At 43.9% G+C, this 23,227-nt stretch overlaps 1 protein-coding gene across 6 annotated transcripts in view; it reads right to left on the reverse strand.

Annotated features, from left to right (window-relative positions):
- Positions 1 to 8,186: 8,186 nt before the first annotated feature.
- Positions 8,187 to 23,227, reverse strand: part of Kcnq5 (potassium voltage-gated channel subfamily Q member 5) — a 388,898-nt gene continuing 373,857 nt past the window's right edge. For all 6 annotated transcript variants that reach the window (XM_010617849.3, XM_010617847.3, XM_033756495.1 and 3 more), the window contains 3 exons: positions 15,026 to 15,157; positions 12,934 to 13,060; positions 8,187 to 12,032 (listed from right to left, as the gene is read on the reverse strand). In XM_010617849.3, coding sequence (XP_010616151.1) covers positions 11,073 to 12,032; positions 12,934 to 13,060; positions 15,026 to 15,157 — 1,219 coding nt within the window. In that variant the 3' untranslated portion in view covers positions 8,187 to 11,072. The remainder of the gene's footprint in view (positions 12,033 to 12,933; positions 13,061 to 15,025; positions 15,158 to 23,227) is intronic.

Genomic DNA, 23,227 nt, shown 5'->3' on the forward strand with positions numbered 1-23,227 from the left:
GTGCTAGGTCCCAAATTCATTTCCCAGTCCTGGAAAAACAAATTGTGTCTGGTCTAATTGAGCGGCTGCATCTGGCATTACTCACCCCTCTGCAAACTTAATACTTCGTGTAAATCTTTCTTGTTTCTTGCTAAATCTTGCAGGCATTCTTTCCTATTAATTGCGGTGGTGTGTCACAGGCGTGGTGGTATTGGGCAGTGCTGCGGACCTTTCAGAGGTGGGGCCTGGTGAAGGTCTTTACAGCACTGGGAAGGAACCCTTGGAGGGATTAGGGAGCCCGGTCTGTCAGTGTTTCTCTCCACCCCAGCTCTGCTCCTTGCCAAAATGTCCATCAGCCTTTACACATGCTTAGGAGGACCAAGCTTAGACCTGTGTGGTTTGATCAAATCAGGTAGGGAAGAAGGGAAAGTCACTGGCAACCTGGCTGGGAGTGGGGTGAGCACCAGATACTACTGTAACGAATTTTCTCTCTCTGGGCTCCTGTCCTGAAGACAGCAAAGAATGAAGTAGAAAGGACAGCAGTGAAGAACGAATTGGGTGTGGTTCATTAGGAAAAAAATAACAAAAAGCCCTTGCTGCCCAAGGGGAGCACTAAGGGAGGACACCAAGGAAGCACCTAAATCTAGGGGCTTACACATAGCTTTCAAGGGGCAGATGGATGTGTGAAAATGAGGCCACACAGTTGCAGCTGTTTGTTAGGCTTTTAAAGATCTTTCTGTGTTGTTGAATGTATCCTAAGTTTCTCTGTGTCCTGGGTTTTACAGTTCTATTTAGTAATGAATGATAACACTTTTCCGATACAGGACAGAATGCAAAACCAACTTATTGAAATCTTTCAGGCAGCATCAAAAAGAACGCTTACAAGCAAAGTTAACCAAACAAGCAAAAAATTTTGTACACTGAAAATGTCAAAATATTGCTTAGGCTGGGTATGCGAGCACATGCCTGGAATCGAAGTAGTCAGGGAGGCTGAGGCAGGAAGATCACAAGCCCAGGCTGTGCTCCTTGCTGAGACAGGGATGTCCGCCACCACCACTCCTGTTCAATACGGTTCTGGAAACATTAGCCAGAGCAATTAGACAGGAGAAATATATAAAAGGAGTAAAGGTAGGAAAGAAGTTAAACTGTCATGATTTGTTTTTGGAAGACCCCCAAAATTCCACCAAAAGACTTCTAGACTTGATAACCAAATTCAGTAGAGTAGCTGGATACAAGGTCAACATTAAAAAAAAATCAATAGCCATTCTGTACACAAATAAGAGACTCACTGAGAGAGGAATTGTGGAAACAACTCCCTTCACAGTAGCATCCCAAAAATGAAATACCTAGGAGTCGCTCTAACAAAGGAAGTAAAAAGACCTCTACTCTGAAAACTGCAGCACTCTGAAAAAAGAGATCGAAGAAAATATATGAAAATGGAAAGACATCCCTTGTTCTTGGATAGGAAGAACCAATATACAGAAAATGGCCATACTTCCCAAACTGCTAATAGAGTCAATGCGATCCTGACTGAAATTCCAACAGCATAATTCATAGAGCTAGAGAAAACAATCCACAAATTCATTTGGAACCAGAAGAGACCTAGAATAGCAAAAGCAATTCTAGTCAACAAAGACAAGGCAGGGGATATCACAACCCCCAACTTGAAACTATAATACAAAGCAACTGTGATAAAAACAGCATGGTACTGGCAAAGAAATAGAGCCCATGATCAGTGAAACCAATTAGAGGATACAGAAACAACATCATGGCAGCCAGGAAGCAGAGAACAAACAGGAGGTGGGGAGGGAGATTCACCCCTCCAGGTCATATCCTGAGTTACGGGGCTCTTCTGACTAGACTGTACCTCCTAATAGCATACTCAGTTCTGAACTCAACCTCTGCCCTGGTTCAGAGGATCTCCTGCCTGGATTTTTTCAATTGAGTGGTATGAAAAACTTGGATTCCAGGACACTGGGAAAAGCAGGCCCTAATGGGATTAGCCAGTGTGGCATGATAAATTAAGGTGGGAGCAATTAGTTCCTGGCCTAGGTTTCCTGGGAGGATCTTCAAGGACTGGACTTCCTCCCTGGGGCCTGGTAAAGGTGGGTGGTTTGAATGGTCTTCTGTAACATGGCTGAGACCCTCCTTGACATTTCCCCTCTGGTCCCTTGGACGTGTCCTGCTCTGAGTCACCATGGAAAGGAGTGCTTTCCCCAAGAGAGCATGGCAGCTGGTGTTGAAGGTTTCCATGCTCCTCTAGTGTCCTATATGGAAGAGGACCAGGAGGAGCACAGTTGTGGTGAGTGGCCCTTGCTCGCAGCTCTATCCATCCCCCTCTTTGCAGTTTCCAAGCTTCCCTTCCTTCCCCTCTACTTTCCTTGCCTGTCCCAGGTCCCCACTCGCAGGAGCCCACCAAGTGCTGCTGGCCTGCGTGTCCTTCCTTGCCTCTGTAAGCGACACTACCTTCACTGCAGAGCCACACCCTCATTCACCCAGAGGCCAGGTCACAGTTATACGCTAGAGTCCCGTCATCATTACGAGACCACTTAGGGATAGGCAGGGGCTGCTGGGCATGATCTGGAGCACGGGGAGCCAGGACCTCTATCATCAGGTCCAAGGTAGGTGTTGCCTGGATTGTGGGTGAGGATTGGCAGTCGTATGCCATCTTTAGCTCTTGAGGAACTGCTCAAGTGTCTGGGGTTGCAGACGACCCCAGAGTCCACGGAGAGAAGAGGGACTCAAATGCACAGCCCTATTTGGGGAATGAAGAGACTGAGCCAGGAGGGTTGATAGTGAGGAGGCATGGACGGGTCACCTAGAAGGGCCTGGGCTAGGCTGACTTACGCTGTCCCTGCGTGGGCCCTGACTGACATGGGGTCCCCACCACGTGCCTGGTCTCACCAGTGCCGGATGCTCCCCCCACAGGCCAGCAGATGATGCAGCATGTTGGAGCCCGCCGCTGACCACAAACAACCTGACTGCTTCCATCAAGGTGCAGCCGGGCACCTGGGACCTGACTCTGGCTGCCAGGAGGAGGGGACTCATTTCCCTTGAAGTTCTACTGGATTTCCCTTTGCTGATGGCTCTGTGACTGTGGCTTCCACCGGAGTTCACTCTGTGAGGAAGAACTGACCTCTGGGGTAGCTGAGAGGAGAAGAAAGTCCTGGCCAGCCCCGTGTGAGAAAGACATGAAAAGCGTTGATGGGAGTTTGAATTCCTGGCCTGTTCCCATCTCTTGAGACTTCCAGGCTTGTGTCTCCTAAATGGAAAAAAGTGCTCTACTGGCGAAGATGCACAATAAAACAAGCTACACAGTGATACAGGTGTTAACATGTCAGTCTCTTTCCTTTGGATGAGTTCATTCACCCCCGGAGGTGCTTCTCCAAGCCAGCTGGGCACAGACGTCTGGGTGCCCACACTGTCTCTGAGGGTGTCCAGGCCTGGGAAGGGCGTTCTTTCACGAACTGCTCCCCTAAGATCAGGAGCCTGTTTAAGCTACTCCGAGATGAGAGAACATGGGTTTCTGAAGAACTTTCTTTCCCAGGAGGCCTAGGGTTCTGCTGCTCTTAAAGTGCAGAAAAATGGAGAGAAAGGGGAGGTGGGGACGGGGCCCAGGTGGAGACAGAATGTGTTCACACCGCAGGCGCTGGGTGAGATGCTCGGGGCCCGGGGGCTGCACCCAGTGAGTGCGAAGTCGCCAGCCTTGTCTCTGTGATGCCAGATGCGGGGTGTGGCCCTTGGGGGGTGGCTTTCTGGGAGGTGCGGATTCTGAGGTCCTTCAAGCCATGAGTAAGTTGACTAGCAAGGCTGTCTGAAGCTCCACTGTGAAGTGTTTTTCTAACACCGGGCACTCTTCAGCCAAGGCTGCGGCAAGCTAAAACGTCCTCACTTGCGCTCTTCGTAACTCTTGCTCTTCGCAGCTGCTCCTTCCCCAGGAGTCTATGTCTAATCATGGAGCCCTTAAGGCTTGGATCTAAGATGTTCCCTGAAGGGCTTGTGTGTGGAGGCTGGGTTTCCAAAGCAGCTATGTGAGAGATGGGGCTCTTGGTAGGGAATTGGATCACCAGGGACCTGACTTCATGAGGGCATGAATCTTCTGAGGGATTTCTAGTTATTGAGATGGTTGGGAGTTGATAGAAACAAGATGTGGGTCCTAACAGGAAGGAGCGAGTCATGAAGTCATGACCTTGGGAGCTCCATGGTGCTTACAATCTCTTCCTCTTCTGCGCTCTGGGCATCTCTCTCTGTTTCTAGCCACCCAGAGGTGAGCTCATGTGCTCTACCATGCCCTTCCTCTGTGATGTGCTGTGTCACAGGCCCAGCAACAATGGAGCCAGCATGGCCAGGACTGAATGTGTTAGACCAACACAAACTTTTCTTCCTGTAAGATGCTTTTCTCGGGTATTTTGTCACAGCCCAAGAAAGCTGACTAACAGAAGTCATTGCAGTCCTCTGGAGAAAGGAGGTGGCACAGTATCTTGGATCAGAGCAGAGTGACAGAAGGGTTAGAAAATAGTTGAAATTGGAATACGTTTGAAGCCAACAAGAATGTTAACTACATAGCTTTTACATGGCCAGTTACTAAATAAAAGTTAGATTAGATCCACTCATGAATCAGAGTGGAAGAAGAAAACAAACACACCACACCAGTCTCACAGGGAATATTGTCTTTACTTATTAACTGATAATTCAGAATCTGAGGCCCACAGAATCGAGGCAAATCCTTTTATTTTAAAAAGATTCTTGCAAAAAGAATATTCTCTTTCAATTGATTTTCATATCAAGAACCATCAAATTAGCTTTTTTCTCCTGGCTATAATTTTGCTAAGTTGCAGCCACCAAAAGTTTCCGTGTTAATATTAAAGGAGTCGATACCTGAAACACTGGAGTGTGCGCACATGGATTTAAATGTTACCTCTCACTAAATAGCTTTATCATCTTTTCAAGTTACTGATTCCTCCAGGCACTGATTTTTACAGCTACAAAATGGAGATAATAACAGTCACTATCTCAGGGGGGTGTTTTTTCCCCATCCAATCTTTGCTTCTCCTTTAACAAGAAGTATTGCTTTGCATGTGTCTCCTCTGTACTCCCCAAAGCAGGAATGGTAATTGACAAGCCAGCCAGAGCACACGCATGACTTCTACGGTCCAGGCACGGCCTTTGACCTGCATTAGAGCCAGGAAAGGACTTTTCTACCCCTTTAGTTGGAGGGATTGCGGCCCTTTTTCTTTTCCTATTAGAAGTGATGAAGGGGTATGCGGCACTGTGGTGATCTTCTTGACAATAAGAAGAAGCAGCAACGATATACTCCTGATGAGGAGGGCGGCAGAGACAGGGAGAACCTGCAGTCTTGATGATGTGATTCAGCAAGTTGTGTCGTTCCTGGACTTCTACTCAAGTCCAGTACGGAGGTCCCTATATTTACAGTTGTTTTATCCAGGCTTTTCTACCTGAGGCCAGTGCATCCTCACAGATATGTTACTTTTGGTGATGTGCTGAGAATGAAATGAAGACATAACTACAAAGCATGTACTGATGTTACAGGGGCAGTCGGTAAGCACAGTTGTTGTTTTATAGCCTAAGATCCAAAGACCCCATAGTCCTGGGCTGGCATTGGGAGGGAAGAGTACAGAGAAGTGGGGAATGGGAGAGTGGTGCGTCAGGGACCGGGAACGAGAGTAGTCCCTCCCCCTGCTTTCCAGGCTGCAGTGAGGCGCGGAGGAGGTATTTCTGATACACGGGCACAGTCTCGATCTGGGTGTCATTTAAGGGGTCTGAGACAGTTGTTTTGAGGAGGGACGGAGGCCAAGGATGCTGAAGCCAAGGTGGGGCAATCCAGGGGCCCCTTTAGGGAGGCGCTCCTCTGAAACGAGAGCCTGATTAGTGGTTGCTTGACAAGAATTAATATCTTCCCAGTCCCCTTTCATTACGGTTTTTGGTCCAAAGTACGTCCCGAAAGTCTGTTGTGCTTACAAGTAGGGCTTTTGGAAGTGGTTAGATCCTGAGAGCTGTGACTTCATCGAGTGGATGAGTCTGTTGATTTGACGGCGCTATTGGAGGCGATGGAAACCGGAAGTGGGGCCCGTTTGAGGGAAGTGGATCATGGAGGCATGACCTTGGGAGCTATATCTTGTCCTGTGTGCCTTTGTCTTTGGTCCCCTTTTCTGCTTCACAGCTGCCATGAAGTGTAGAGCTTTGTCCTACCACATCTTTTTGCTGTGATGGTTTTGTTTGGATACAGGCCTAATGCAAAGGAGCTGGCCAGCCACAGACTGAACGAAGCCTCTGAAACCATGCACCAAAGAATAAGCCTTTCTTCCTCAAAGTCGTTCTTCTCAGGTAACTTTTCCCAGTGACAAAGAGGTCATCGACACATCTTTAAAAGAACAAGGCCTTTCCGAAAAGTAACAGAGTCAGTCTGTGACACGGCATGAATAAAGCATGATAAGCATGCTCTCCACTTGGCTGAACTTAGGCTGGAAGTTGATGAAAGCCGAATAAAGACTGAGAGCGAGCAAGTTACTTTCATGTGTTAACAGACCCAGGGCCTCCACGCGTGGTACAGTGTGAGGAGCCAGAGGTGAAATGGCTGAGATGCTCCTCTCCTCACCTCTTTTTAATCTGGGGGGTCTGGGGTGATTTTGGGCTCTGGGGAACATAGCCAGGTGTGACGCACAGGAGGAAAGCAGGGTTGTGGGTGAGGGCCTGAGGGAGAGCATGAAAGAAGTATGGGGAAGAAGGGAGGGAAGGAGGAATCCATGGAGACACAGCTAAGTGGGAAAAGTAACTTGAAGAAGTCAATAAAGGATCAAACTGAAAGGCAGGGAACAGTGATACTGACAAATACATATTCAGTCCTCTTCCGATTTCCTGACACACAGTTCCTGAAACCCGCTGAGTTTCAGCATGCTAGCAATAGGATGTATTTTAAAGGAAGACGGGAAAGGATGCCTTTTGAGGGAGATGCCCCAAAGCTTCTACTGAGCCAGAGCTGAGGGCTAAAAATGGTAGTTCTTAGTGGCTTCACCAAGGCTGAGGATTTGGGCTAGCCGCTGGTCCCCATTTTTCATCACTTGTTTAGCAAACTTTTATTATACAGGTTGATTATCTCTAATCTGAAAATCTGAATCTGAAAGCTCTGAAATCCAAAACTTTTTGCACGCTGACATGATCACCACCAATGGAAAATTCTACAGACACAATTACTAAAAATAATGCATAAAGGCCAGGGAATAGCTCAGTGGTAGGCTGAGTCCCATGTTTGCAAAGCCCTGGGTTTGATCTCCAGTACCACACACACACACACACACACACACACACACACACACACACACACGGTATTTAAAATTATGTGCAGGTGTTATGTACAAGGTGTATATGAAACATAAATGACTTTTAGGTTTAGACTTAAATCTCCTCCCCAGGATGTATTACATACATGCAAACATTCCAGAATCTGAGGAAATCTGAAATCTAAAACCCTTCTGGTCCCAAGCACTTCTGATAAGGAATATTCAATATACAGTTTTAATGTATAGTTAATGCAAAACTCACATGAACTGGTAGCGGAATTCTGACCCAGACCAAAGGAATTTGTTTTCTTATAAAATCTTCAAAAGCGCATGCAAATCTTCCCCATTCCCCAAATCACCAGGGATTTCTTTAGCAACGCTGCAACGAGATAATTTTTATATTTTAGTCCCAAATCCATACACAGTCACTTTGGTTCACTTGGATCTGTCAGTTCAGAACTGACCAGTTAGCGCCAGATAAAAATAGCCACACTAGCTGTTTTATAGACATCTTTTTAATGTTTTACTTGAAAACAAATAATCCCAGTAAAAGACAGAGAATGAAATTACATGGTAGCTTGAAATGGATATGATTTTCCTGATTTATTTGTTTTCAGGAAACAGACAACTGCATTGTTGTACATGACTTTTAGAACTGCTTGCTTAAATGCACACAATTATATTAAATTAAGTTGCTCTTACATAAACGCAACCAGGTTATTTAAGGCAAAAAAAAAAAAAATCAGCCTCTGGGGAGATAACATATTCATGCTATTTCCTTAATCTGTTTGAATGCAATGATCCATTTATTTAACTGCCCAGTTTTCTTCATTGTTTATGGTTTTGCTTTGCAAATGGTTATGAGACTTAGTCACTTTGTGCCTGATTTCCTCTTCTCTGTTAAGCTTGTTTGACTTCAGATTAAGAACTTGCAGAATAGGGAGGTGATAAAGGCACCTTAGAACAAGAGATAGAGATTTAAAAACGCAATAAAATGTCTTACTTGCACTCCACACATATTAATTTAGTCGAACAGAATGCAAACATTACATCAGAATAGCAAAATGTTTAGTGAACCTCATACCCGGGATATCTGTGATTAAGTAAGTACTCACTCATTTCTCCCCTATGTGTAGAAGGATTCAGACCAGCTTGAGCTGAGAATGCAGGTGGCTACTCAGTGCTCAGCTAAATTGTGCTTCAAGACACCATTTGGATCGACCAATGGAAATTGCTGAGTGTAAATGGGACACCCTTTTCATTTCCATAGAGAGTGACACAAACAGAACCTTACAGTTTTTTTCACCATCTTTTACCACTGGAGAGTTTTTGTGCTAGAGTGAGGCAGACAAGATGGTCATGGCTTCAATAGATGCAAGTTTTTCACAACATGGCTTATCACATTTTGCTATGACTAAGACCTCAGCAATGGTGGTGGCGGCGGCGGGGGGTGGGTATTTCTGAATCTTCATTCTCCAGCAATGCTGGAAGAACTACACTGCATGAGGTCTAATGAGGCCTCAGAGGGGATCCCCAATACATTCAGAATTCCTGCTGCCAGTGGGCTTTGACCCAAGACAGAGTACATCCTAGAATCAGTGCTACCCGAAAGGTGCTGACTCCTTCCTCCTTCTTGGCTAATATTTGGAGAGACTTGCCCAGCGTGGGCCAGGTGTCACGCTTTGGGTCAGTGTGCGCGTGCGTGTGCGTTTATGTGAGCAATGTCCTCAGAGGGCGTATCACATTTTCAGGTTGAGTAGAGACAAGGGTAGATGAAAAATTGTATTTAAAAACAGACTATCCTTCTGGGTTTGGAAAATGAATACAATTAAATGCTTAGCAAACTCTTTTTAACTGGAGTGTCTCCAGCAGCCGAGAAAATCCTGAACGATATACTCCAGGGGAGTGTGTTAGGGTCCAAGGGAGATAGGAAGAGGAAGCTTTTAAAATTGCAGTTTAGCAAAGGGAACAAACATTTTAGAAGGCTGAGAAGCACATTTTAAGTAGAGAGGAGAAGTGGTTTACTTGGGGATGGAAGACGGTTAAGGCCTAGTGAAATTCTAAAGCAAAACAATGACTGAGCCCAACTAGTGGGGGTGAAAGCTGGGTTGGGCTGGTAGATATCAGGGCCTCTTTCCTTTGAGCAGCCCACAGGTACATCTATTTCTTCTCCCTGGCCGCTGGAGATATTTTTCTGGTGGCAACTCTAATGCTTTCCACAGAAAAAGCTCTTCTTTTCTTGAGTTCTTCTGTGGCTGGGGTTTAGTCGGTTGAAATGCTACCTCTCCTCTCCTTGCCTTGTTCAAGCCATTGATTTGGCCCAGATTCCAACAGTCTGAGATCGTGAGGCTGACACCTAACAAGCAGCCACTGCTGCTTGTTTCGGAGAAATATATTTTTCATTTTCCCTTGGTGTTTTTTGCAGCCATGTGTATGGTAAGTATTTTGATTTGCGGACCTTGCCAGTACCATTTGGCTTTTAATTATCAACATTTATACTATGAAACCAAACCAGTAATTTCAGACTCGCAGCTTTCTTGAGGAGAATAGAAAGTGTCCACTACAGTATAAAAAGTAAAGGAAGGTTAGCTTTAGCTTTTCATATGCAAAATGTATGACATAACAGTAAAAGACATTCAGGGCATATTAAAAAATAAATACTTTGCAAAATCTCTATCTGTATATAAGAATAAGGGATGTTTAGGTAGTTGAATTCCCTAGCAAGTATCACTTCCTAAAAAAATCTAGTTCTTTTGTTTTGGTTTGTTTCTCTCCCTCTCCTTCAGTCTTTGAGGGGGAAGTTGTTTTCTGAGCTCTGCCTTTTACTTCCTGGTGTTGCGTCTGGATTCTTTCCAAGTGGCTTCTCTCTCAGTCCCATTTAAACATCCCCTTGAGTGTGACCTGAAAGCCAGGTCCGAGAGGACTGCTTCTCACGCTCGCCCTTCACACGAGCAGCATGATGAGCCCAAGGCTGATGTTTCTGCAGAGAAACCAGCCCAGTCGCACTGGCTCTTTTCAATTGCTCGTGTACAAGTTGCCCATTTTCAGACCTGACTGTGCCACTAGGGAATATATTTCCACAGAGTCAAATATGTCAGAGGGTGAGCCTGTGTACCTTCCTGGCCCTGAATCCCATCATTTGCACATTTTCTAATTGAGAGACATTCTTGCCATAAAGGACAACATGAAAATGATGTGCAAAATTGCTGGCCGCAGTGTTATATCACCAAGAGCACACAACGCGACATTCAAACGACATGGATAGTAAAATGACTTGAGTGGGAATGGGTTGGCAAAAAAATATCTCGAAAAAAGCAGCCATTTCTATTATTCCCAAATTGTGGTTTACTTGATACATTGTGAGCAGCTGTTGATAGTCATTATGTTTAAGTATACATTATGACCCCATTTTGAAGATGTATTTTGTTTTTAATCACAAAGCAGAAATGTCTGAAATTTAAAGGTGTTTACTCCCATATTTCAAGATATACTGTCCAATCTTCTAAGCAATCTAATCTTGACATTTTCACACTCCCTGTAGCATTAGCAGTGCTTGGTATCTCAGAATTTTAAACTCAAGGTACATTACTAAGTGTTAATGTTGATGCACCTTGAAATTTCAGCCACCCCTAAACATGCATTTTCATGCAATTAAAAGATAACGGGCTTATAAACTGCCTTTCACGTTCTCCCTGATTCTTGCAACTTCAACTTTTTAGAAGGGCTTTCAAAATAGTTCATGCAATGATATGTATGGCTAAAGGAACCACTATGTTTAGAAAGAAAACGAAGCGCTTATTTCAGTTTGACATGGGGCAAGCTGAGGGCATCTGAACTTTCTCCTGCCTTACAAATGCTCTGAGATGACCGCGATCTTCCAGTCCTAAGAGAGTCCGTTGCGAAAGCAGCTTCCTTGGCGGGCTGCGGTGTGCCGTCAAAAGTGTCTGTCTCTGTCTCTTCTGCACACACCTCTTCATCTGTTATGAACAATTTGGATTCCCTCCATTTGGGGTAAAAATCTTGGCTGCCTCTGGAGCCACTTGACTCACTCCCTGAAAGCTGTAAATTCAGTTCCTCCGTCGACCTGATCAGGTTTTGTACAGACAGACATTTGCCCAGGTCCTTGGACACGGTGGGGAGGACGGACAGCAGAGTTTCTCCTCCCGTGTCGAAGCTTTTCCTCAGAGAACGGTCCTTGGTCAAGTTGGACTGCGCAACCTGAATGTTTTCCTTGGAGGAAACAAGGCAGGTGGTGGCATCAGAAATGCTTTCCTGTAAGCCGGTGGGGTTTGGGTGCAAAGTCTCCGGCCTCGGCAGATGCTTGATGGCCGGGAGAGGAGGTGGGATCTGTAAAGTTGTTGGGGCGGCCGGCTTGGGCGCCGTGGTTATTTGGTTTGCAATGTTGCTGGCCGCCACTGCAGAGCCATCGCTCTGGCTCATTGGCACCTGTGTCACTGGGCTGTGCATAGTAGGGCTGAGCGCATAGAAAGTCTGAGCACTGAACTCGTTTGGCGTCAGGATGAACTGCAGCCCCCGTGAGATGTTGGCACTGGCTGATCGGGTCAAGCAGCCACTGTTCTGGGCGGAGCTGGACAGGTCCTTGCTATCCACGGGGCTTTGATAGTCGGATGTCTGTTCACATTCAAAAGGCGGGATCTGGAACGAAGCCAGAGTGAGAGCAGAGGCGGAGCCCTTGCGGAGGACCTGCTGGTAGATGTCCAGGAGGCAGTCCAGCTTGGACTCGATGGACTGGACCTAAAGTGGGGGACACGGACACACAGAGACGGCCTGTTATTCAGAATGGATTTCATTTCTGGAATTAAAAAAAGTGAAATGAGTGTGTGCTGATACAATTAAAAAATAACAAGTGCAAATTATGGTGCCGCTGCTTCGACTGGTAACGAAGGCTGTATCTGTTGGGATGGGGCCAGAGGAGGAGACACGGGGGGAGGCTTTGGCTTTTGTCACCTCCTCTGCCACGCCTCCTTCCACCTCTTCAAAATGAGAAGTCAGTTGATTTTTCAAAATGCCAGATAAGCACTATCAAATGCAACTTGCCATCCCAGTCAGATTGCCTTTCTGATTCTACTGATTGCCTTCCGGGAACTCTACTGAATTTTAGAAAGGAGCTTATTACATAATGAAATAAGCACCCAAGTGTCAACCCAGGTGAGCCTGAATTTAAAAATAAAGGTACAAAATGCTTCCAAATTAATACTTGGAATGCTTATGATTCCATTGGGAGAGCAATTTGATTTCTGGGAAATTGTACTTGTATGAGAAAATACAGCCTCAAGGTTAACAAATACCCAACGCTTGTCGTAATTACAGTAAGGTTTTTGTCTTACTTTAAAAAAGGGTGACCTAAAAGAGACAGTGCAAAGAACCATGGCACAATGAAGTATAGGTCTTTACTCTTTTACTCTTGGAAATCTACAGTTGCTTCCAGTGAAGGATTCACCGATGAGATACAATTTTCGATTGCTTAAGTGGAGTTCCACAGGTGTCTAGAGGACACTGTATGTACACAAGAAAGATTTAATTTCATTCACTCTCTCATTTTATCCCTTTAAAATGTATCAATTATTAACGCATACCCGCTTGCTTGCAATTAAGTTTGCTTAAAAACAAACTGATGAGCGTAGCTGAACAGTACCTGTTTTTCAACCTTGACTACCCGGCCAAGCATGCTGAGATCATCTGTGGCTTCCTGTTCTGCTGTGATTTTCTCCCGGCTCTTCTTATCTGATGTGATTTGCCCCTTTCCAAGAATTTGGTCAACGCTACCAGAGAAAGAGGATGTCTGATTACACGTGCCGAAGGTGCACATTGCCTTGGCCAGAGTGAAGGGTTTTGAAAAGAAAAATTAAACACAAATGTCTTAAATCTATTTAAGTTGGAATAAAGGCAAGTGGGTTCCAGTTGATGATTTTATTTCTTAACATGAGATTACACATGAGGTTAAGTTTCTCAGAATTCTGGTTCTGTGATGAATACACTCATAGGTGATCTTCTGGGGGCAAGGCTGTCCTAAATATTCACCTCAGACAAGGCAGGTCTGAATTCAACCACTTCAAAATACGAAAAAGTCATAATGATGACAATTTTGGATCAATAGAGCAAATTACTCAATGAGGATGTACTGCACATCTGCTATGTGGCTGATAAGCAGATACGAAAACTGTTGCTTTTTTTGTTACCAGGGATGGAACTCAGGTCCTCATGCTTGCAAGGCAGGCGGTGGAACCACTGAGTTAATCCCCAGCCCAACTGTTGCTTTTTGGAATTTGAATTGGGAGGATATGCATGAGCTAGAAAGCCCAGACTGATTGCAAATTCTGTAGCAGTTCAACCTTATACAAATGTTGGGCACCATACAAAGTTCCTTAGACTATAACATGACCAGGGATGAGTTAAAGTGGTGTTAAGGAGATTTGACCAGCCAAAACAAAATAGAAAAAAATTTCTATTTTTTGTCTATATTTTACACTTGAATTATCATAAATATTGACTCAACTTTCCAGTTTACTTCGTCTGCATAGAAACAGGTAATGCCTACTTTCTGCCATAATATCTACTCTTTTAAACTATAAGCTTTGCAAGGCCTGGATCATTACTTTAAGCTCTGAATGTCTACCATGCCTGGAACACATATTAGGCTCAGTAATTATATGCTGAATGAATAAAGTGATTTCTAGAATTAATCAACAGGTCTTTTACTAAGGCTCTAATGTGAATATGCCTTACTCTGTGTTAAGTGTGCCGTGGAAACCCAAAAAGCACTTAAGACCTAGTTGTATTTGAACTATTTGATCTCTGATGCTGATAATTTGTACTTGAAAATAAATCAACTATTACAAAAGTTGGAACTGACTAAATATATGACTTGAAGAAGAACCAACCACACATGGGTGAAATGTACATCACCAAGCAGGATGCTTGCTGGGAAAATGCTACATGGCTATCACTGTACACAGTACTAGCAAAAGGAAGGGCCCTGTCTTCGTGGAGAGCAAGGACAACACACTTGCAAACCAGGGAACGATACAGGGCTGAGTATCTCTGTCCATCTCTCTCCAACTCTCCCAAGGCTGTTATGCTGTATAGTAACCTTTAATGCCACAGAAGGTCAGAAAAGAGAAAGAATTGTCTTCATGAGCTGCATGGCTAGGGAAAGCTTCTTGCAGGAGATAGGTTAGATTTTTGCCCAGGGGTTCTGGTGATAACGGAAACAGCCATAGCAGCAATAATCAAACACCAGCAACTGCCATCGGTCTTCGCTGCACACTTCGTGCCCACGTGATTACACCTCATATCTTAACCCTTTTGGTCCTCCAGACAAGACTGTGAGCAGAAAGAGTTAATGGTCCATTTTCTTTTTCTTTCTTTTTTTTTCCTTTTCTTTGTTTCTTTTTTTGAGACAGGGTCTCACCGTGTATTTGAGACTGACCTGGAACTCACTATGTAGCCCAGGCTGGTCTTGAACTCAGAGATCCTCCTGCCTCAGCCTCCCAAATGCTGGGATTATAGGCGTGCACCACCACACCTGGCTCTAACAGTCTATTTTCAATGTCCTCCTTTTGGATGCCTAATTTATGTCTATGTTAAAAGTGAAAGTCCAGTTGTCCACTAAAAACAAATTATAAATATGGACTTTGAAGATTTTTGTCTACTAAAGAAAAGTTCTTCCTAGATACAGTAATTTCTGTGCTCTTCCCTTTACGATGAATAGCATTTTAATTACTTACCGAGTTTGAAGGCTTTTAATTCTACACAGCATGTCCAGATGACCAGCAGAATATTGTTCAATGACATCTTTTACATCATATGGGCGCAATGTTTCCTTAAACTTTCGTTTTGCAACATGAAATTTCATAATTCTGCACAAATAACATGTCACATATTAATCTCCATAACTTTGCTAAAAGAAGTTACCAAAATGATTTTTTGGTAAAGATAAGAAATTATGAAGGGGAAAAAAGTCAAGAATCAAATTATTTGAGGTGCCTAGGAAATGTAATATAAATGCCTGAAGTTACAGAGGACAATTTAAAAATGTCTTTGTAAGACACACCTTAAAAGTACAAAAAAGTATCAAATCAGGCTGAAAAAAGTGACTAAATGTTAAGTATTATACCTTTTAAATGTTCACTGAGACCCTGAATTTAAATTATAGTCAAATTATAATTCTATCATCTCAACATGATCCAGAAGTTCAAGACAGAAAGAATACGTCGTGATAACCCTTAAAGCAAAGGAAGGTGGGTATGCATGTACCAATATAGCAAAATGGAACACATTATTCTGTACTGCTAATATGAAATATATGTATGAACATGTCAAATAAATATTAAAATTAGAAAGCTTTCTCAAATGGTCTTTCATGTAACTACATGCATTTCTGTGATACAAATGTGTTCACCAAACATTATTATTCTCCCAAAAGCAATTTACAGTAGTATGAAGATTTTCATAGATTCTTACACTTCTGGATTAGCTAGCTAAGTTTCTTTTATTTTAAACATAGCACACTTATCAACTAAGCTTAGATAGCTAAGTTTTTCAGAACAGAGCTCTCTTAGGACAACATGAATTCCAGGTTTCAAAACAATATTTCATTAGTTACTGCCATGATGCCCATGATAAACAGTTCTTGTAAGTAACTTCATAAAGTTCATGATGAAATCAAAGAAATCTAGCATTCTAATTAGACCGTTTAGCCTTTTTTGCAGGTAAAAGTTACACTATTGGAGTTTTTCAACTAGTAAATGGCTTGTAGACTTCCGCTATCACACTCAGAGATAGCAGGCTGGGGATCAGTTGAGCAGCCTTTTAAGAACCAGAATTTATTGTCCCTTAGTGAACAATGGAAAGGTTAGGATGATTAGAGTTTAAAAAGAAAATGCCTATTGTCTATCTTAAATGATAGCTCCATTCCATGAATCCAAATAGTTTTATAGGTTATAAAGCCCAAACTTTATCTTGTAATTGTATTAACTTTAAATTAAGTCTATCGTAATTATTGCTAAATCACTTATCCTTAACATTCTCTCTCCCTCTTCCTACCCCATTTTCTTCACTAATTTTTTCTTTACTCAGATGGTTTTTTTCTCCTTAAAGATACGTAAGCAAAAATAATCAGCAGAGAATTAAAGAAACCTGTGCTTTAATTTAACTTTGAGTATTTAGCTTTGGTTTCAAATTTGTTTGCTACCAATTAGGTTTCACTGGGGGAGGGGGGCTCAGTTCCCTAGATCCAGGAAACTGAGAACAATGCCTAACCTGTGATGAGTCTGGCCTTCAGTGATATGTAAATATCCATTTCTCTACATCAGGCTGTTGGTTAGGCGAAGGCAGTGAAAAGCATCTTCTATTCAACAGTCAGCACCTGCGATAGTCAAGGTTGCCTGTCAACTTGACTGGATTGAGAAATGCCTAGGGGATCAGTGAAAGCACACTTCTGGGGGTGGCGGACTGTTCTCTCGGAAGACTCCACCTTCATTGGTGGACTGGTCCACTGATACCATCACACTTTGATGACATTACAGAGAGGTGGGCCTCTTGGCGGAAGGGAATGCATTACGGGAGTGTTACGTCGGGAGGGTGTCTGGCCCTTTCCTCTTGAACTCTTCTCTTCCTCTGCTTCCTGGCTGTCACGGAGTGAGCACTTAGCTTCACCACGCTGCTCTTCTGCCATGATTTTTGTGCCTTGCTTGGAGCCAGCTGACAATGAAACCTTTGGAACTGAGAGCCAGAACAAACATCTCTTCCTTTAAGTTGTTTTTCTCAGGGTTTTGGCTACAGTGACTAAAAGTAGTCAAATACAGTGCTTACTCAAAGTTAGCTTTTCATACTACTGCTGTTGCTTCTATAGTTACCACTACTATTCTGCAACACTGTGGACTCAAAGCTCGGTACAGATTCTGACACGGTAGAAGGAAATATTTGCTGAACACGGGGAGAAAGGAAAGAAAGTGATAAAGAAGACACCTTCCAAGCTCGGTGGTTCCACCGCCTGCCTCACAAGTGCAAGGACCCAAGTTCAATCCCCAGTATTAAAAAAAAAAAAAAAAAAAAAAAAAAAAAAAAAAAAAAAAAAAAAAATCCATTCTGGGCCATGTTTTCAATAAAACTTGAAAAGCTAATCTAACAGCCCTGAACCCTTCAAAGTAGATAGTGATGTCAGGGTGGATAGGAAAAATTATCTTTATACATCCTTCTGTACTTTGCGGATTCTTGTGGTCATCAGTATTTTCAGTTATATTGCTCAAGATTTTTTATGAATGTGTAATAATTGTTCATATTTATGGGGCACATACAGTGCAATATTTCAGTATACATATACATGTGTACTGATCACACTGGGACAATTAATGTGTTCATCTCCTTATCATTGCTTCGTGTTGGGAATCTCTGAACTACTTTTTCCTACTTGTTTGTGAAATACGTAGTCTCCTTAATGCTCTGTTAAATGCTACAACTTATTCCTTCAAATTGTGCTTGAGTACCGGTTATACAACTTCCACTCATCTATGCTCTCTGCTACTTTCTCAACATCTAGCAGTCACTGTTATTCATTCCAACTGATTTATTTGTTAACATTCACATATGAGAGAAAACGTGGTATGTGTGGAACGTACCTCACTTAACATGATGCTCTCCGGTTCCATCAATTTGTTGCAAATGATGGGATAGCATTTTTTTCCATGGTGTATATTCACCAGAGTTTCCTTATCCATGCATCCATATCCATCTATACCTATCTATCTATCTATCTATCTATCTATCTATCTATCTATCTATCTATCTATCTATCTCCAGAAGTGAGATAGCTGGCTGTCCTGCGGAACCTCCACCCTGTTCTTCATAGTGGCTGAACTTGTACTAATTCACATATCCACAAATTATATATGACAGCGTCCTTTCCTCCATATCCTCATCAGCACTTGCTACTTTTTGTCTTCCTGATCACAGCCATCTAACCAGGGTGAGATGACCTCCCCGCTCTCGTACCAGGGATCAAACTCAGGAACTTGTACTTGTCAGGTAGGCACAGTGCCACTGAGCTAAATCCCTAGCCCAGGATCATACTCATTGTAGTTTTCACTTGCAATTCTCTGATGAGTAATGAAGCTGAACATTTTTTTTTCCATAAATTTGTGGGCCCTTTGATTTTCTTTTGAGGAGTGTTTCTTTATATCCTTTGTTTTCTTCATATTTTAGAGTTGGATTATTTGGGATTTTTTGCATTCTTTTACATTCCTTGTGTATCCTGGATATTTATCTTTCATCAGTTTGCAAAATGCTTTTCCAGTTTCCTTTGGGAAGTGTCATGGCTTCTGTCTAGAGGTTCTCCCAAAGACTTACACAGTCATAGGTAGGGGCTTTTCAGAGGTAGCCAGATCTAGAGTGTGTGATGCTGGGATTAAGGGTGCTTGGTTACTAAATTAGTCCAATGACTGGTTTGGCATAGTACTGGGTGTGGTTAAGGAGAAGACCTGCCCTGGGTTGAGTGCTATCAGCCCTAAGGATGGGTAGCCTGGATAGAATATGAGGGACAGAAAGGACTGCTGTAGTCATTGCTCGTTACCCAGTGCTTGCTGGTTTTGCTGCCTTCTGCCTGCCATGAATTATTTCTCCTCTGCGATGCCCCTCTGCTATGCAGAGGCAGCCAATTATAGACTGAAACTTCTACAGGTTGTGAGGCAAAATAAACCTTTTATTCTTTAACTTTGGGTGTTTGGTATCGTCTCAGTTATGAGAAAAGTAACTAAGACAAGAGAATTTAAGAGAAGCTACATTTTGATGCATTTGATAGACAATAGTGGATTCTAGCCCTCCCTTAGCCATATTTTATGCAAATCTTAGATAATTTCACTTTTACTTGCATAACTTACTACGTATGAGCTAGCCAAATTAAATGAAAACCTGTATTTTATAGTTTTGATCAATATTTGTTATTTTGATCAACAGTAAACATTTTTGATGGTATTTTATGCTGTTTCAGTATAGCCATGTGATGATAAGTATGCAAAGTAGAGCTCCTCTTTGTTTTTAGTGCTGGGGATGGAACCCAGGGCTCCTACACATTAGGCAAGGGTTCTATCGCTGAGCTACATGACAGTCCCATACTTCATTGGTTTGCACATGCTCTTTCTTATTTGCTTTTTCTGAAATCCCACAATGTTTTAAAGAATCAACTTTCTAGTCACTTTTCAGTGGGGTTTTGACAGCATATGCCTGTCACCTTTGTGTCATACCCACACACACCACACTGTCTCTACTCCTTCTCCCAGCTTCTCTCCACCTCTAGCCCAACACAGCGCAGAGTTCCATGAACACTCGAGGCCCTCTGTCCAGATGCTCGCCTGAGGGGACCGGGTGGCTGTCTAGGTGGACATGGATCACTGAAGGAGACAGTGCTTGTCCTTTTCCCTCCAAAGATTCATCTTTTCCACCACTCTGCAGGCTGCCCATGCTCCAGCCCTTCTGGATTTTCTTGTCAGTACAGCGCTCTTTCCTTTGGAGTCTCACTCTGGACTCTACCTAGAGCTCACTGCTCCAGATTCAGCTCAATCACAGTCTTCTTAGAAGCTTTCCTCGCCATTCCCTTGGGAAGGTCTTTCTTGACCCGTTCGGTGTGCTGTCACGAGCCGAGCCTGGGGTGATGGACCACACCACTGGTGCTTGTGGCTGTCAGGGATGTGATTTTCATCCCAGCACCCCACGCAATCCCTGCAAGTATGAGGGGACCGATACATGGGAGCTAAGGAAACAAATGTGGTGTTGGTGCTCCACAGTTGTTCAAAGTTTGTGTTCTGTCACAAAGCAGGCTCTTGTAGGGACCTTCCAGAAAGAGAACCGTAGAATAGATCAAAGTTCTTCCGAGACAGCACACCCTTTGACTCCCTTCCACAGATGCAAGAAACTACAGGTAACATGAGTGTTCATTCACTTAATAGTCAGAACAAGCTTCTGAAAATTGGGAAAACACAATATTATTTTTTCCCTTAAATTACTGATGTAACAGGACCACGCAAAGCAACCAAATTTAGACCGACCAAGGTAGCAAGATTCCATCTCAAAACAACAATAAAAGCCCCAAACAAAACTAAAAGAGAAGACCAAATAAACTAAATAAGAACAAAGAGAAACCAAAACTCCCATTGTTTTCTGTTGCTAGGATAGTGCTTGGACTGCTCCCCAAGTCCCCAGGTGCCAGGTGTTCTCTAGGTGGGACAGAAGTTAGGGACACTCTTAGGGCTGCTCACTGCTTTAGCCCTTACAGGACCAGTCATTGTAAGAGAAGACCTTTGGCTATGAGAGTCAGGAGAGCAGGAAGCTCTCCTTATCAATGATTTTAGCCCCTTCTCTGCACCTCATGGCCTCTCACTTCTTCCGGAACAGACCTGATTTTCCTAACCCAAATCAGAAGGCAGACAGAGGAAGGCGTAGAGGCTGTGAATCCGGAAGGCCTCCGAGTGCTCAGTCTTATCACCTGTGCCCCCACAGGGGCCCTCACTCCTCCAGAGGGTCGACTTGGGACATCCTAAGCTGTCTCCATCTCTACAAGGCGACCTGTGGGTACAGGGTCTGAGCTGATGGGGCACAGAGCTGGGCAGACGCAGACACTGCTCTCTCTCTACGAGGTACTGCTCTGCTGTCTTTTGGGGTGGCTGGCACCATGCCAAGCACCTTATCTGCATTAAGCTTTAAGAATTTCCCATGTTTATGACTGTTGAGTGAAAACTGAGTAGTGTGTCCCAAGGACACACAACCAATACAGGGCAAGTCACTGCTGCGGCCAAGGCTCACAGTGTTGTCATCCCACTGGGCTACATCGCAGGGAGCTCTGGGCAGACAGCTTTGTAAGTGTGAGGGGGATGTCCAGCCCGCCCTCTCTGACACACTCACACCAGTGACTCTCAGCTGCAGGGCCCATTCCAGTGCCCACATGGAGGCCATGCTGGGATACAGTCTGCCTGGCCATTCCACTTGACCATCTGCCTTCTCCCCAGGGGTCTCCCTGAGAATCAGCCAATGGCTAGGTGGGCTCTCTGCCCCTAACAATTTTCATTTCTCTCTGTATCATGAAATCCTGGGGCATTCTGCTCACTTCTCCCCAGTCACAGGAGATACAACTCATCTTACCAACATCTGTCAGTTTTGCCTTATGTGTATTTCTCAGCCGGTATCATTGAAAAAGCTACATTATTAGTCCACGAGAAGAGAAAGGGAGAGAAGGCCCTGTTTTGCTTACTTAGGGATGAAATGAAATACTGAATTCAATGCTGTTATTCTAGATCTTGGGAAAAAGATGAAAAATACAAAGGTGTTGGCGATTGCTGCAAATGTATAAAAATAGCTATCTGAATTCAAAAGGTCTTTTGAGTCTTCATTTTGTTTTCCCATCCAAGACATTGCTTTTGAGATACTAAGGCTTTTTCAAAGTACAAGAAGAAACATAGGATGGGGGAGCTGAGGCTAGGGGTGTCATGGTCCACAGGGAGAAGAGAGAAAGCTGATTTTGGGTCACAGGCTGGCCCGGACGTTCTCACCTAGTATACCCAGGCCTAAGTCCCCGAGTGACTCAGAATCTGGACAAGGGGCAGAGACCTTTTTTTGCAACGGTCTAGTGGCGAGTATTTCATACTTTTGTAGGTTGTATGATTTACGCTGAAATGCCTTTACACTGCTGTTGTAGTGTGATAGCACAACTGCCACAATACTTCCATGATACACTCCAGTAAGACTTCAACTACAAATATAAGACTTGGGTTTGATTTTTGTCCTTCACTATAATTTGTCGATTCCTGGTCTAGATAAGAACTGTGGAGAATTTCTATGGAGGTAGAAATAAATGAAAACCCATGAATTGGGCTGGGGAAGTAGAAGAAGATCTCAGATTTTATTTTTTTTGTTCTTTGGCTTTTTGAGACAGGGACTTGTTGTGCAGTTCTGCCGACTCTGAATTCACTAAGTGGCCCCTGCTTGCATTGAATTCATGGTGATCCTCCTGCCTCAGCCTCCCAAGTGCTGGGACTACAGGTGTGGGTCATTATGCCAAGTCCAGAAGACCTTAATAGTCTCTTAGGTACTTACAAAAGAAGGTGAACATGATTTGTGTATTGCCTGTTAATCAGGAGTGTTTGAGCAAACCATTCTATGGTAATACTAGAACCTTTAACATATGTTTAATGATTAAGGTCATCATCAGCACTCTAGAATAATCCTATGAGAAAGGTATTATTTCTATCCATATTTTGCAGATGAGGAAGTTGAAACATACAGAGGTGCAGTAACTTGCTTGAGGTTAAACAGCTAGTAAGTATGGACTCAGGAAATAAACCAGCGCTGCTCCAGTGTTGAACTCCTGTACTGTTCTCTGCTGGCTCACCACAAGCAAGCACACTTGGACTTGCTGGGGCTCTTTTCACTCACGTGTGCCTGGTGCACAGCAGATGATCAGTAAGCCTTTGTGAAGTGAGAGTTCTGTACATCCCCGACTTGTTCCATAGCTTGGGGAGGACCAGCAAAAAAAGGACAAGGAGTAAACTGAGGTCCTCAGAAACAGAGGCCAGGGAGTCCCTAGTCCGCAAGGCTGAACTGGCCCCACAGCACCGCTAGAGGGTGGAAAAGATTCGTCACAAACCAGAACTGTCGCCTCTTCCACAGACTGAAGGAGTCTGCAATTTTCTGAGCAAGACACAATCGTTAAAGCCAAGTTACTCTGCGGGCCCAGACGCCTATGTATGCAGACCGACACGTGTGCCCTTCCCAGGGAAGGTAGGAGCGCTTGTGGTGCTGCCACGAATTACGAAATCTCACAGCATCTCGTCCAGCACTGCTGATGAATATTCAGAGATAAGGAGGACGAGGAAACAGAAGGCGCTGCGGCTGCCGCCGCGAAGCAGATGGCCCGGATCGAGAGGCAGCTGGAGAGGCGCCCA

Source organism: Fukomys damarensis, unplaced genomic scaffold (assembly GCF_012274545.1).
Source record: "Fukomys damarensis isolate Sample0158 unplaced genomic scaffold, DMR_v1.0_HiC HiC_scaffold_27, whole genome shotgun sequence".
NCBI lineage: Eukaryota > Metazoa > Chordata > Mammalia > Rodentia > Bathyergidae > Fukomys > Fukomys damarensis.